This window comes from Kwoniella shivajii, chromosome 5 (genome assembly GCF_035658355.1).
Source record: "Kwoniella shivajii chromosome 5, complete sequence".
In the NCBI taxonomy this organism is placed as follows: domain Eukaryota; kingdom Fungi; phylum Basidiomycota; class Tremellomycetes; order Tremellales; family Cryptococcaceae; genus Kwoniella; species Kwoniella shivajii.
The window spans coordinates 929,655-943,306 of NC_085912.1; the positions used below are offsets into that span (position 1 = coordinate 929,655).

Below are 13,652 nucleotides of genomic sequence, written 5' to 3' on the forward strand. Positions count from 1 at the left end.
AAACATATGTCCATCGTATCAGCTCTCATATCGCTTGATGCTTTGATTACATATGATATTGTGGTCTTCGATTAGTGACTGTGTAAAGTGTTTCCGGTCTTCGGTCAACATGACACTGCAACACATCGATCAGGCTCGGTCCAGATGTCAGTGCACTTGATCTCTCAGACATTCTCGTGGTAATGTTCTGGATGGAGCATTGTTGATAGAGCTGAGTGGTGTCTAGTCACGGGTATTTGCTTCTTTCTCAAAAACACAAACGTTGATAAATCGCTTCAATTATAACGATGTTGTAAATCTAACTAAATGCGAATGGTCCCCCTCACGCGTCTTTCCCACGGGTGTGTCCACCCCTACCTCCCCCTCAAAAATTACGTCATTGGGATTATTTCACTCTCTTTTTCACTGTACGTGCCTGGTTTATGGGGGTTATGTGAATTTTTCCTAACCCACATAAATAAGGTGAATTCTATAATGACGTTGTGGCGGATTTCCACTGGGAAATATAATAATAATTTATTATACACATAGAGTAAATGTTTACGAGTACAGGGTAAAAAGTTATCTATCTAGTAGCAAGTCAGTAGTAGATAGATTCGAGAATTCATTCGGACCTCCCTAACAAGATTACCTTTCTCTTTTTTCTCCCTTTCTCTTTGTGTAGCTTCAATCCCATCAACCATCAGCTACCCCTATAACATCTAGCTGCTCGTCCATCCAACTCTGCGAGATATAGTCCTGGGATCCTCCGGTGAGTACACATTCCCGCATTCACCGCCTTTTCCCACCTCCCCAATCTCCTGCTCAACTAGACGGAAAAAGTACAACCAACTAAGACCCCTTTCATTGTTACACTCTCCATTGTCATTGATTCGCCCGCATTGTCGTCAACGTATCTTTGCCTCATGCTGTTGATCTCTTGTTTCTCTTGTGTACACTCTAGCTTCAGCCTGTCGAGGAGAAGCTAACTCATTCACCGACCCCATAGCTTAACCTAGCCATTTTCCCCTTAAATTTCTTCCAGTAGGAACGTGCAATAACACAGCTCATATCACATTATCCACATCTCTCGAAAACCCAATCTCCCTTCGCATCTCTTTACATCCAACGATACATTTGCCCAAGATGGATTCCATGCATCCCGACCCTGCACCTGCCCCTCCTCCTTCTTTAGCCGACATCAAAGCTCAAGTAGACCGACTTGAAGCTGCTCACAAAGCAAAAGGAACTCCCTTATCTGGTCGAATCATCCATGTTATGCATCATCTCCCAGTCGAGATCGTCCGAATCGTACCTGCAGAATCCTTGGAATCAGGCGGTATGCTTTCCCCACCAATGACACCTGAATTTAAACCTGAAGATGTCGAAGCTACTGTTGAATCAGCAGATGCCAAATGGAGAATCCACTCTAGAACAGCTCACCCAGCTTTGGTTTCAGGTATAAAAAGTTTATCTGATACACATGATCAAATCTTAGTAGCTTGGACAGGTGAAGTTCTGTTACAACCTGATACAAACGTTTCTCCTCAAACTCAATCACAAGCTACTTTCCCTTCTATCGCTCAAAATCTTTTAGCTCCTTTCACGAACCAAAATGATACCCCTCCTCCAACAGCAGCTGCCCCAGGAAACGAAGCTCCTCTTATGGTATTTGGTGGTGAATTCAACGATCAAGAGAAAGCTGAAGTAGAGAAGGAACTTGCAAGATTTACCGAAGTAGAACAGGATATCGAAGTCGGTGGCAGGTTGAAATACTTACCCGTATTCCTTCCTCCAGATGTCAGTAAAAGCCACTACGAGGGTTTCTGTAAGAAAAGTGAGTTGATCACAATGTATTCAAACATTGACATGCTCGCTAATCGTATTATTTAGCCCTTTGGCCATTATTCCACTATCTTCTTTGGCTCGACTCTACCGCTACCGTCCCTTCACCCGACCCTTCATGGCTTGCGTACCACAAAACCAACCAAATGTTCGCTCAACGAGTCGCTGAGGTATACCAACCCGGTGATTTGATCATTTGTCACGACTACCATCTCCTCTTGGCTCCAAAGATGATTCGAGAAGCTCTCGGCCAAGTCTTCCACCCTAATGCCGGATGGGGATCTGCTCACCCTTCACCCGCTCCTCAACATGCCAACAGGAAATTTGACTGGGAACAAAGTCAACAAGCTACACCCACTAATGACAAGTCAAAGACCGAAAAGCTTGGAGGTTTCCTTTCCAACGTCGGTTCAGCTCTTGGTCAGCATCTCAACGTAGGAGGAGAACATGGCACTCCTGTGGAAGTCATGATTGGAATGTTCATGCACACTCCTTGGCCAAGTTCCGAAATCTTTAGATGCCTTCCAAGTAAGTTATCCACTCAATTATTGCCTGAGATACAACTGACGTGACCTACAGCTCGACGTGAAATTCTCGACGGCATGCTCGGTGCCAACCTCGTTTCTTTCCAAACATACTCCTACTCTCGACATTTCGTCTCTACATGTATCCGAGTTTGTGGTTACGAATCAACCGCCGGCGGTGTAGATGCCAACGGTCAAGTCACCGCTGTTGGTTACTGTCCTATAGGTCTTGATGTCAAACGAGTGGTTCACGACAGAGAATTGCCTGGAGTCATCCCCAAAATGGAAGCGTTGAGACAGTTATACAAGGATAAGAAGATCATCGTTGGAAGGGAGAAATTAGATGTTGCCAAAGGTGTATACAACAAACTTCAAGCTTTCGAGAAGTTCTTGCAAGTTTATCCCGAATGGAGAGGAAAAGTTGTTCTCATCCAAGTCACAACTCCTGCTCTTTCAGAATCACCTAAACTTGAAAGAATGACAGCAGAACTAGTCAGTCATATCAATGGTACCTATGGAAGTTTGGACTTCACTCCTGTCCACCATTAGTGAGTCGTCCACTCTCTCCGACCGATATGAAGCTGACTTGAATCTTGCTCATAGCCACCAAGCTCTCGAGAAAGATGAATACTTTGGTTTACTTTCAGTAGCTGATCTCGCTCTGATCACTTCCTTAAGAGATGGAATGAACACCACTTCAATGGAGTTTATCTTATGTCAAGACAAAACAAACAAATCTCCATTGGTCCTCTCAGAATTCATGGGAACAGTAGCTTCATTCCAATCTGCGCTTCAAATCAATCCTCACGATTTACTCGGTGTGGCTCATGCCATCAACAAAGGATTGACCATGCCCGAAGCCGAGAAAGAGGAAAGACATCAATCTCTCCTCACCAGTGTAGTGGGACACACATCTTACACATGGGCTGCTACTATCCTCAAACAATTATTAGAGAACGTCGGTGGTGAACATACCGCTCATCAAACTCCAGCTTTGGACGTTGGTAAATTCAGCCAAGCTTACAAGAACTCAAAGAAGAGATTATTGTTATTCGATTACGATGTGAGTTATCATCCCCATCATGGTCGTCGGTGAAAGAAGTAACTGACAATAAACAACTAGGGAACGTTGACACCGATTGTCAAAGTACCATCGCATGCCGTTCCTACCGAACGAACGCTTGCCGCAATCACCACACTCGCCCAAGATCCCAAGAATGTAGTTTACTTGATCTCTGGTCGAGACGGTGATTTCCTTGAGGAACATTGGGGTCACGTTGAGAATTTAGGAATGTCAGCTGAACATGGAAGTTTCGTTAAACAACCTGGAGATGAAGACTTCACAAATATGACTGAAGCTTTGGATATGAGTTGGATGAGCGAAGTTGAAGAAATCTTCAAGTACTACACCGAGGTAAGTAATGCTTAATCACCGAGGAAAGCTTGCTCATATAGTGCTTTGACCAATTCAGAGAACAACTGGATCCACAATTGAAGTAAAGAAAGCATCTATTACATGGCACTACAGAAACTCTGATCCTGACTTCGGAGAGTTCCAATGTAAACAATGTTTAGACTTGCTCGAAAGTTCATTAGCTCCTAGGCGACCCATTGAGGGTGAGAGAACTGTATACTCAAATCAGGCGAGCGCTTTCACGCTAACCGCGGTTTCTAATTGCAGTCCTCGTCGGAAAGAAGAACCTCGAAGTTAGACCTCTCGCAGTAAATAAAGGAGAGATCGTCAAGAGATTGATGTACGAGAACCCCGATGCCGATTTGATCTTTTGTGCTGGTGACGACAAGGTGAGCGATACTATCTAGATGTTATGATAGAGAAGAATATGCTGATACTTTGCTTTTCCTAGACCGACGAAGATATGTTCAGATCATTAAGAACCGTTTTCCCACCTGGAGGAGTACATTCATCAGAACCAATAATAATGAAACCCCCAGTGGCCGTAACATCAACATTGGATCCAGAAGAAGTAGCAGAATTGAAAGATGTCGAATTACATATCAGACCTGATGAAATATTCGCTACTACAGTTGGACCACCAGCTAAGAAGACTTTAGCAGGATGGCACGTCACCTGTCCTGAAGAAGTCGTGGAAGCTTTGGAAGTCTTATTGGAGAAACAAGCTTAAAAATCCCCACAAAACAGTCATAGGAGGAATATAAAAAGCATGAGTGATGATGAAAAGGAGAAAGACAAAAGTGCGGTACAGCGTTACCGCAATGATAAAAATAGAACAGTCTCGGGTCAGGGTTCATAGATTCTTTCGGTCAGAGTACAAAGCACAAAAATGAAAAAGAATGGCATTTACTTGATTGAATAGCTTTTGAGATTTTGCATGTATTCATGATTTGGATAATTGGATTCGGTCAAGATATACGAGCACTTTACAACATAAGTTGAGATGTGATTCAGCCCAGTGAATGTCTTGGAATCTGGTCTATCCAGATATCAAAGTGCAGGAACTAAGGCAATACATGATACTGGTCGAACATATCCAGTGAATGTCCTCCCCCTCGATCCAATGATAATGGAGGTTTTATTCCTCTCTAATTCTTTTATTTCCTTCGTCATTTATCACTCCATCTGCTTGACCATTGGAAACAGTCCCACCTGCACCAGAAGCTTGAGCGAAAGATAGACCATCTTTAATAGCTTTCTCAACTACTTGTCTTAATTTTTCATCTGGATCTTCACCTGTAATCGCACATTGTTCCATAATCTTCTGAGCTTCAATCATCAAAGCATCAGATTGTGTTGAAGTGAAGTTCTCTAAAGCTAATTGTGATATCGCTGAATCTCCCATCGTCCCGTTCTCGTTCTCGCCTTCGCCTTCGTTATTGTTTATTGGATTGTCTCCTTCGCCTTGACCCAGTCGTAGTTGACCATCGGCTGAAGGAGGTCGTTCAGAAGAAGGAAGTAAAGAATATAGGTATGAGGATATTTCAGGATGATCTTCCTCTAATTGATCGGCTGCCTATGCATCCAAATTAACAGATTAGCTTAGAATTAAATTCGTTTTTATTTTGGTGAATCAATGTTGAAATGTCAAGGATTTCATACCAGATAGAACCTAAGACTCACATTCAACCCATCTTCATTCTTCCAAGCTACATCCACACCATGTTCAACCAGAAATCTCGCTGCGTCGATAGTCTCCACCACGAATAAAGGTGTTTCACCATCATCATCTGTTATGTTTATATCACCGCCTTTAGATAACAAGTATGAAAGAAGGTCTAAATGAGCGTATGAAGAAGCTGCGTGCCTAAGGAACAAGAAGTCAGCTTGTACCATTCAGATGAGGAAAAGGTGAGTGAAGAGGTGTATCAACGAGTGAGAGATAGTGAGCGAAAAACAAGTCGGAAATTTGATGTCCTATGGTAAGGTCTCACTCACATCGGAGTATATGAATTCGAGTCTTTATCATTAGGTGACATGCCCTCACTCTCAATGAGATACTAAGACAAGATGAAAGTCATGATTAGCTAATGATCTCAACTGGATAACCGCGACATATATGACTCGTTGTCTATTTGACTCACTTGGACTCGCTCATAATCACCATCACTGGCTGCTACCCATAAGTTCTTATTTGACGATGAAGCTTGTACCATTTTGATCAGCTAGGCGTTTTCTAACTGATTATTTGTAACGTAGTTATGCTTGAATTTAAGTTTATAAAACGCAAGATGGATATATATTGTAAGATCAATGCATGATGAGTATAGATTTTACTTGGTGGCAAAAATCAACGAAGGGAGTGAATTTAACTTAAGAATTTAAGATTTGAGTTCATAAAATGATGACGACATGATAATTTTGGCTTTGGCTTGAATAACAGCGAACATGATGAGCTGGTATCAAGCTGTTTGGTGACAACGACGAAGAAATGATGTATACGATACATGAACAGATCAAGGTAAACGAAATTCGTCACTGAATCTCAAGAAGACAGAGGAGATATATGTGTTGCGAGATGGCGACACAACTAATTCAGCAGATACGTACAATATCAGAATCACCTTCAACCAACATTCAATTGGATCAAGTACGTTCAAATATCGATAATCAATTTACCGATCTTGATCATTTACTTTATCCATCTTCGGGACCGGGACCTGGACCTAGTAAGCGTAGGAAAAGGAATTTGGATGAAGAGATTCAATATTGGGAAGAAAGGGAGAAGAGATATACATCTGAAGTGAGTATGCCCTTCTTTTATCCCCCCTGGATTCCCTGGGTTCTTTCAATGCCTATCATGAATCACAGTGAATGGGTCAGAAGTACAGTTATAGAGGGTCATACTGACGATGACTATTTACAGTTCGAAGAAACTAGTAAATTACTTCCTGATCAAATTGAACAAACACAATCACGTCTTCAAGTCTTATTGAATTCAGCACAAGAATTGTCTTTGAATAGATATTCAATAGCGGATAAATTGTCTAATCTAGTCTCTGACATCTCCCAGACTTCCCAACGAGGTGGAGTTGATATCGATAAATCTATAAAAGGAGAAGGAGTTACGATACTTGATCAACTTGAATCACTTCAAAGTGAATTAAATAGACTGGAAGCTGGATTATCATGGACAAGAGTTTTGGAACAGGTGATCACTTTAAGGTCAGCTCATCACCACAGCCTTCTAGATGAATAGACGCAGGAAGACGAGCTGATTTCTGATACAGTGAGACGACCCTGAACCCTTCTTCACATAAACCATCGCCTCTAGCTGCTCTACCACATTACAGACAGCTCAATGATTTCGTCTTGAGATTATCAACTACCTTGCCTCCAGAGATGGCATTGGTGAACACGGCGAAAGAGATCAAGGAAACAACGTGGAAAGGATTAAAAGATCTTATGTCAGAGTACGTCATGCGATGAAATCAATCTGAGTAAAGAATGTACGCTGATTTGGGATTGCAGAAACTTGCTCAAAGCTTGTGAACCCCTTGGATGGCCCAAAAAAGTCACATATGAGACTATCCCCGTCGAAGCTAGAAGGGACTTTGAAAGGTCATATCAAGACCTACTGTATCTCCAAGCAGAGTAAGCTGGTTATCTGATTGTAACCGAATTTGGACGTTCAAAAGCTAAATTCGATACATTCAATCAGGGGAGAGGATCTACATGGAGATGAAAGACCAAGCCATTGGTCTACTGGAAAAGGATTATATCCAATACAAGCTATGATACATCCTATAGAATTGAGATTCAAATATCATTTCCAAGGGAAAAAAGGTACAAATCGAGTTGACAAAGTGAGCTCATCCACATCCAGTATCACTGATACCGGTCAAGGTCGAAAGTAGAAAACTAAATAGTTTCTCCAATCTATATAGCCAGAATGGGCTTTCGCTAATATTCTCGATCAAATATATGAGCATCAAAATTTCCTGTCAAGTTATATTCAACCTTTAACATCAAAATCAGGATATGAAAATATTGATATTAGATCAGAATTCACTTTGTTATTGATACCCGTCTTACTTTCTTTATTGAAATCCAGGATACCACATTTGATTGATCATCCTGCTTTGTTGGCACATACGATATATCAAACTGTTATATTCGATGAAGCTGTCAACGAAGGTGGATTCGAACTTGATTCCACATCAATATACGAAGATAGAGAATGTCCACAATGGGAAGGTCTTAGCGGTGTCATTCTAAGAGAAGGTGATTGGCTTCAAAAGTGGTTACAAGGTGAAAAGAAATGTACGTGTACAAGACGGTCTTCTACACAATGTCGGTTGTCATCGAAGGAAAAATACTTGCTAATCTTGTTCTTGTCAGTCGCGGACAATCAACTAAATGATATAATATCATCACCTGACGCTTGGATCATAAGTGATGAACTTCCTGAAGGTGAAGAAGAGCAATCAGGCGGATTGAAACCTACCACCAGTGCGAGACAAGTGAAAGCTTTAATTGAACAAATTACAGGTGTGTTTTCTGAGTATGTCATCAAGGTGTAAGACTCCCTTACTTACATTCTTCCATTCTATCCATCTGGTGATCATACGTACAGACCGTTATATACCTTTACCCGATTTGACATATAAATTACCTTTCCTGCTATCAATCCAACTTCCTATACTTCAAGCTTACCAGACTCGTATATCGGGTTCTCTCGATGCGTTCGAGACTCTTTCATCGGCATTTGTCCGACATGTGCCTGGTGCATTGGCGGGTAATACTCGAAGTGGGGTTCATATAGATCAAGCGAAATTGACTTCGGGTAAAAACGGTTTAGAAAGGTTGATCAAAGCTTGGTTATCTGGTAAATGGGTAGAAGAAGGAATGAGAAAATGGGGGGATGATTTGGTATGTTTTTACTTTAAAGAAACTTCTTCATTTCCTACTGCTATGTGTTCCGAAAATCAACTGATGTGAGGTATAACAGTTTTTCGTCGAAATGACTTCTGATTTAGCATCATCTCAAACACTCAAATTCAAATACGCTTACGATCCTCTCCTTCCACCTTTGATCAGATCAATATCATCAACTAAACCCGACCCTTCGGTATCCATCTTCGACGTTCTAATTGATCGATATGATACTCTTGCATCAAGAGCTGAAGATATGATTGTACGGTTAATAACAGTCGAGACGGAAACGGACCTAAAACATCATTTGACAAGGTGAGCTGCTATTTCATCGCTAGGAATGAGATGAGCTAACTCATTCCGCATAGAAAATGGGACCGACCGCCATCGACCGAAACCACCGAAGCATCATCGTATCTTGTAGCAGCATTGACCACTTATACCTCTCACCTGACCACTATATCCGATACTCTACCTCCAATAGTAATCTCCAGGATATACCGAAAGGTAGTTGATCATCTATCGAATCATATACTCCAAAGAGGAGTTTATGCAGGATGGTCAAAATTCACCGAACATGGTGGGCTCGACTTAAAATCAGAAGTGAGAGAATGGAAAGAAATCTCATTCTCAATTCTCTCATCGTTCAGCAATCTGGATACACTGATCGCAGTCGATTTCCCTTGGAAGAAATTAGAAGATATTTCGAATATATTAGCTTTACCCTCAGGAACTGGAGATGGTAAAGATATCACTTTCTCTCAAGCTATGGCAAGTGCATGGGGAGGTGATTCTGGTTTCACAAGTTTCTGTGAGAGGTTGAATGTGAATTTGAGTAAAGAGGAATTACAAGCTGTCCTAAGGAGAAGAGTGGAATGCTGGAGGTAATTCCGATGCATCCTTTTGGCAGAATCAGTAGGATCGGGTTCCTTTTTCTATAGTCCTTGATGATTATACTGCATCCACGCTGTTATATGCATATACATCGCGATGACAAAAAGATATGTTTCACCTGCCAAGAACTCCTCGTAGTTATCATCAGAAACCTCCACTTTTCCACTTCACTCGATAAAATCGAATAACCGGGATAATGTTCATCATCTCTGTACTTCTCAAGTATGTCAGCTCTTTACTGTCTTTGAACGTTATTAGCACATCTCGGACTACCAGCTTGCAAGACCCATGGATTACTTATCTCGCAGTATATCTGGCACCAAGAAGCGCTCGGTATCTCCTACACGAGAATAATATATCGATATACCGGGGATACCTCTTCTCTTCCTCAGGAAATGCTCACGAGAGAAGACAGATATGCCATCAATGTTATCTTTCCTTGCATCTTCAAGCACTCCTGTAAATCCGACCTACTCCACTACATCATTTCAAGATCAACGCCAAGGTAGTATGCCACCTCCTTCATCGTATATTCTTCCTACTGGAAATGGTGAAGCGTCAACCTCTTCTTCCTTTCTCGAAATCAATGGTGAATCATCATCATCATCTTCGTTTTCGCAAAAAATACCTCGCCAGTCAGAAGTGAACGGTGGACCATCAAGACATGATGAACAATCAAGAACAAGAAGGTTTAGACCAACTTCATCGTCACCTTCACCCTCATTAGGACTAACACCAGCGCCTTCAATAACACAAGAACTATTTCGTATAACGCAATTGTTATTTTCCTTTGATAATGAATCAAGGAAATATCGATATGAAGCTGAAAAACGACTTGAGACGCTGGAAGAAACGTTTGATGAAAGGATGAAAAGTTTTAATCATGTGTTGAAGAACGTTGAAGGTTTATTGGAAGAAGAAAAAGGTGATAGGAATGAAATAAGAGAATTGGTTCAAGGTTTATCTAATAGAATGGAATCGTTGGAAAACGTTTGTAAATCAAGAGGTAACACTATCAGTATCAGTAATACCACCAGTAGAGAAAATACAATTTTATCATCAATCTCTGGACCAGGACATGGACCTGGATCATTCAATAGTTATCACCGTTCTAACTGCTATCCCCATGGTGAAAACCAAGGACAAATTAATCAGTTGGATTCAATAACAAGGGAAAATTCTATCCAAATAGAATTACCTTTTTCCCAACAAAATTCGCAACAAAATAACCAAAATCCGTCTTTCCCGTCTTTGGATGAACAAAGTACGCAAGATCATACCAACGAGGAGAATGAAACCGACTCCTATCAAGCACGAGTAGAAGAATCAAATAGAATGAACGACACTTTCAGCCACGACCTACCACTTGAGATAGATGGTGGATTCGATTCAGATATAGGAGAAAGAGAACAAGAGAAAGATATGACGGATCAAGGGATTTTCATGGACATTGACGATACATTTCAACCTGTTGATATGGAGTTAGGAATTGACCCAAGAGACATTATGCGACCTCCTGAAATATCAACAGATATACTTGTATCAGATAACGCACAAGTACCCGAAGAAGAGGAGGAAAGTTCGGGATCTGAGACGGAACAAACGGGAAAGGAAATGACAAAGAAAGTTGCCGCTGTCATATCTCGAAGCAAAGGAAAGCAACAGGCCGAAAGGTCAGTCAATTTCATTCATCCGTGACTTGATAAGCTAAATGATCCATTACAGTACCTCTCACAGCCACACACAGAGTCCGGAAGTCGACACCACTGCCCACTTCACTCGCTCTCAGAGTAGACCAGCTCGAACTCAACGGTACAATCCTCCATCTTCATCACATTCTGATTCATCATCCTCATCCGCTGAAGAAGACGAAGAAGAAGAAGAAGAGGGCTCATCCCGACCACCTGCTAGACTTCCATTCCCGCCTCGCCAAGAAACCTCCCCCTCACAGACGAAGAGAAGAGCAAGACTACGAGAAAGCCAAAATAACCCCGAAAGTAAACAACAACGATCGAATAGAGCTTCTTCGAGTGAATTAACACAAGCATTTGCCGGTCCGTCGGATTATATAGATCTTGACTCGCCATCCGCAGAACCCGATGAGCCGGATAGAAAGAGGAGGAGGAAGAGCGGAAGATGGGCGAAAAAGGACACACGTCAACCTAGTACAAGGAAAAATAATAAAGGTAAAGGTAGACAAAGAAAGTTCTATGGACAAGTTAGACTGGCCATGAAATGTTTAGCTATGTCGGATGGCCAAAAGGTTACAACAGCAGAATGGCCAAAGAAGGGTCCCAATACCGCTAGAGGAAGGTTGGTGAGTGAATGTCACTGCACTCGAACTGAATCAAGCCATATAGCTGACATGATCCACCTGAGCAGGAAGAGATCGTGTGCGATCTTGTAAGTAGATGGCTTCTACCTACTTGAGCCGCCCATATGGACAGCTGATCAACTCATGCATCGCTACTTGTGCATAGTGTAAAGGCAGGTAAGTCTGAATATCCTTCTGAGGTATCTGTCTGCCATCTATAAACTGATTCGTGTTTGACTATAGGTGCCATTGGAGCTGTGCAGGCATCCCAGAAGATAGAGACATGTCGGATGAGACTTGGCTTTGTCCAGATTGTATTTACCTTACAGAAGTCGACGGTGAGTGAAGAAGGAAAAGTTAAACTCCTATTTCGACAACTACTAATGATCTCTTTGTCTGATTCAGAACTTCCAAGACAAATGATCGATACGGTGCAGCAAATCAGATGTATCAGGTTCAATTGTATTCTTAGGTCAGTCTTCTTCTATAAACGGTAGGGCCTGTTTAGCTAACTCTACGACAGGGAGAAACGGGCAATTGATCACATGGACGGCGAAGAAGAGATGTATTTTGTGGAAAAGATCGTTGGTCGCAAAGCCGTAGCAAGAGAACCAGATTCCAATAAACGCATTTTCGTTTATTTGGTCAAATGGGATGGATACGGTCTGGATGAATGTACTTGGTACGCATTTTCATTCCACGTCAAGTCTTCCTGCTCTGACAAATGACTAACCTTCCTGATCACTAATTAGGGAACCCAACGAAAATCTCGGTCCAAAAAGCGTTGGTCTGAAAGATGCGTTTGAACAGTCAGCCAAAAAGACCAAAAGCGATCTGAAAGTCCGTGTATGTGTTCTGCCTGAAGCGAGGGAATATTGGGCCCAGAATACAGGAGAACCTGTTGTGGATATAGAAGACTCAAGGGTAGAAAGCGTGGAAGCTGAACAAATGGATGAATCAGTTCTTGGTGATGGTCGTACAGATACGCTTACGAGGATTCAAGACGTAGATGAGCAGGTGATGGAAGAAGAATTGGTGGAGGAGACCAGTGTTCCAGTCGATCTCAGACCAAAGGATGTGGATGAAGAGGATAGAACGGAGACTGTTGGACACGATGAGACGACCAACAATAATCAGGTTCAGGGATCCGTGCGGGACTCGAGTGAACAGAACGAGATTGTGGACGAAAATCGAGAGCAAGAGCAGGAACAAGAGCAAGAGCAAGACGAACTCGAAGAAGATAGTTCGGAGTATATGAGAAGTTTTGATGAAGCAGACGATGATCGACAAAATGGCATTGTTCCCGATGAAGAAAATGTAGCAAGTGGTGATGACCAACCTGAACCAGGCTATGAGAATAAGGGAGAAGGTGAGAAAGTCGCAGAGCAAGGTGGAGAACAACCCGAAGGTGGAAAACGAGGTGACGAAGGTGAAGGAGAAGATGAAACTGATGAATTAGACCAAGATGGTGATATGACTGAAAAGACAGCGGAGAACACGGAAAAGAAAAAATTCATGTTCGGATTCAGAGTTTTCTGATGATCCTGTCTCGGAAGATCCTGGACGATGACTGCCGTACAAGAAATGGCCCAAATGAAACGTTGTAGATGGCAATAACTGGGGTGTAAAGGTACCACAATCACTACATTATGAATATATCTTGGTTCAAAGGGTTTTGGTTGTACATACTGTACATGAAATATGACTTTGTACTATCACACGTCATCTTGCAAAACCCTCCTACACT

The 13,652-nt window shown here is 41.9% G+C and overlaps 4 protein-coding genes across 4 annotated transcripts; 3 read left to right on the plus strand and 1 right to left on the minus strand.

Annotated features, from left to right (window-relative positions):
• Window positions 1-1,125: 1,125 nt before the first annotated feature.
• IL334_004088 (trehalose-phosphatase) lies at window positions 1,126-4,492 on the plus strand (the record flags this gene model as incomplete). Its single annotated transcript, XM_062935811.1, has 8 exons — window positions 1,126-1,816; window positions 1,873-2,352; window positions 2,404-2,896; window positions 2,952-3,411; window positions 3,472-3,762; window positions 3,821-3,965; window positions 4,030-4,151; window positions 4,214-4,492. 8 exons carry the CDS (start codon window positions 1,126-1,128, stop codon window positions 4,490-4,492), a joined length of 2,961 nt encoding a protein of 986 aa, XP_062791862.1.
• Window positions 4,493-4,900: 408 nt separating this feature from the next.
• IL334_004089 (uncharacterized protein) lies at window positions 4,901-5,978 on the minus strand (the record flags this gene model as incomplete). Its single annotated transcript, XM_062935812.1, has 4 exons — window positions 4,901-5,338; window positions 5,446-5,629; window positions 5,761-5,822; window positions 5,907-5,978. The coding sequence occupies 4 exons, from the start codon at window positions 5,976-5,978 to the stop codon at window positions 4,901-4,903; spliced, it is 756 nt and encodes a 251-aa protein (XP_062791863.1).
• Window positions 5,979-6,340: 362 nt separating this feature from the next.
• IL334_004090 (uncharacterized protein) lies at window positions 6,341-9,585 on the plus strand (the record flags this gene model as incomplete). The annotated part of the gene is made up of 10 exons (XM_062935813.1): window positions 6,341-6,565; window positions 6,689-6,987; window positions 7,053-7,235; window positions 7,294-7,416; window positions 7,484-7,628; window positions 7,710-8,085; window positions 8,164-8,313; window positions 8,399-8,694; window positions 8,774-9,012; window positions 9,066-9,585. The coding sequence occupies 10 exons, from the start codon at window positions 6,341-6,343 to the stop codon at window positions 9,583-9,585; spliced, it is 2,556 nt and encodes an 851-aa protein (XP_062791864.1).
• Window positions 9,586-10,017: 432 nt separating this feature from the next.
• Window positions 10,018-13,444, plus strand: IL334_004091 (uncharacterized protein; the record flags this gene model as incomplete). Its single annotated transcript, XM_062935814.1, has 8 exons — window positions 10,018-11,264; window positions 11,317-11,908; window positions 11,974-11,994; window positions 12,072-12,082; window positions 12,149-12,243; window positions 12,311-12,377; window positions 12,429-12,587; window positions 12,658-13,444. The coding sequence occupies 8 exons, from the start codon at window positions 10,018-10,020 to the stop codon at window positions 13,442-13,444; spliced, it is 2,979 nt and encodes a 992-aa protein (XP_062791865.1).
• Window positions 13,445-13,652: the final 208 nt, after the last annotated feature.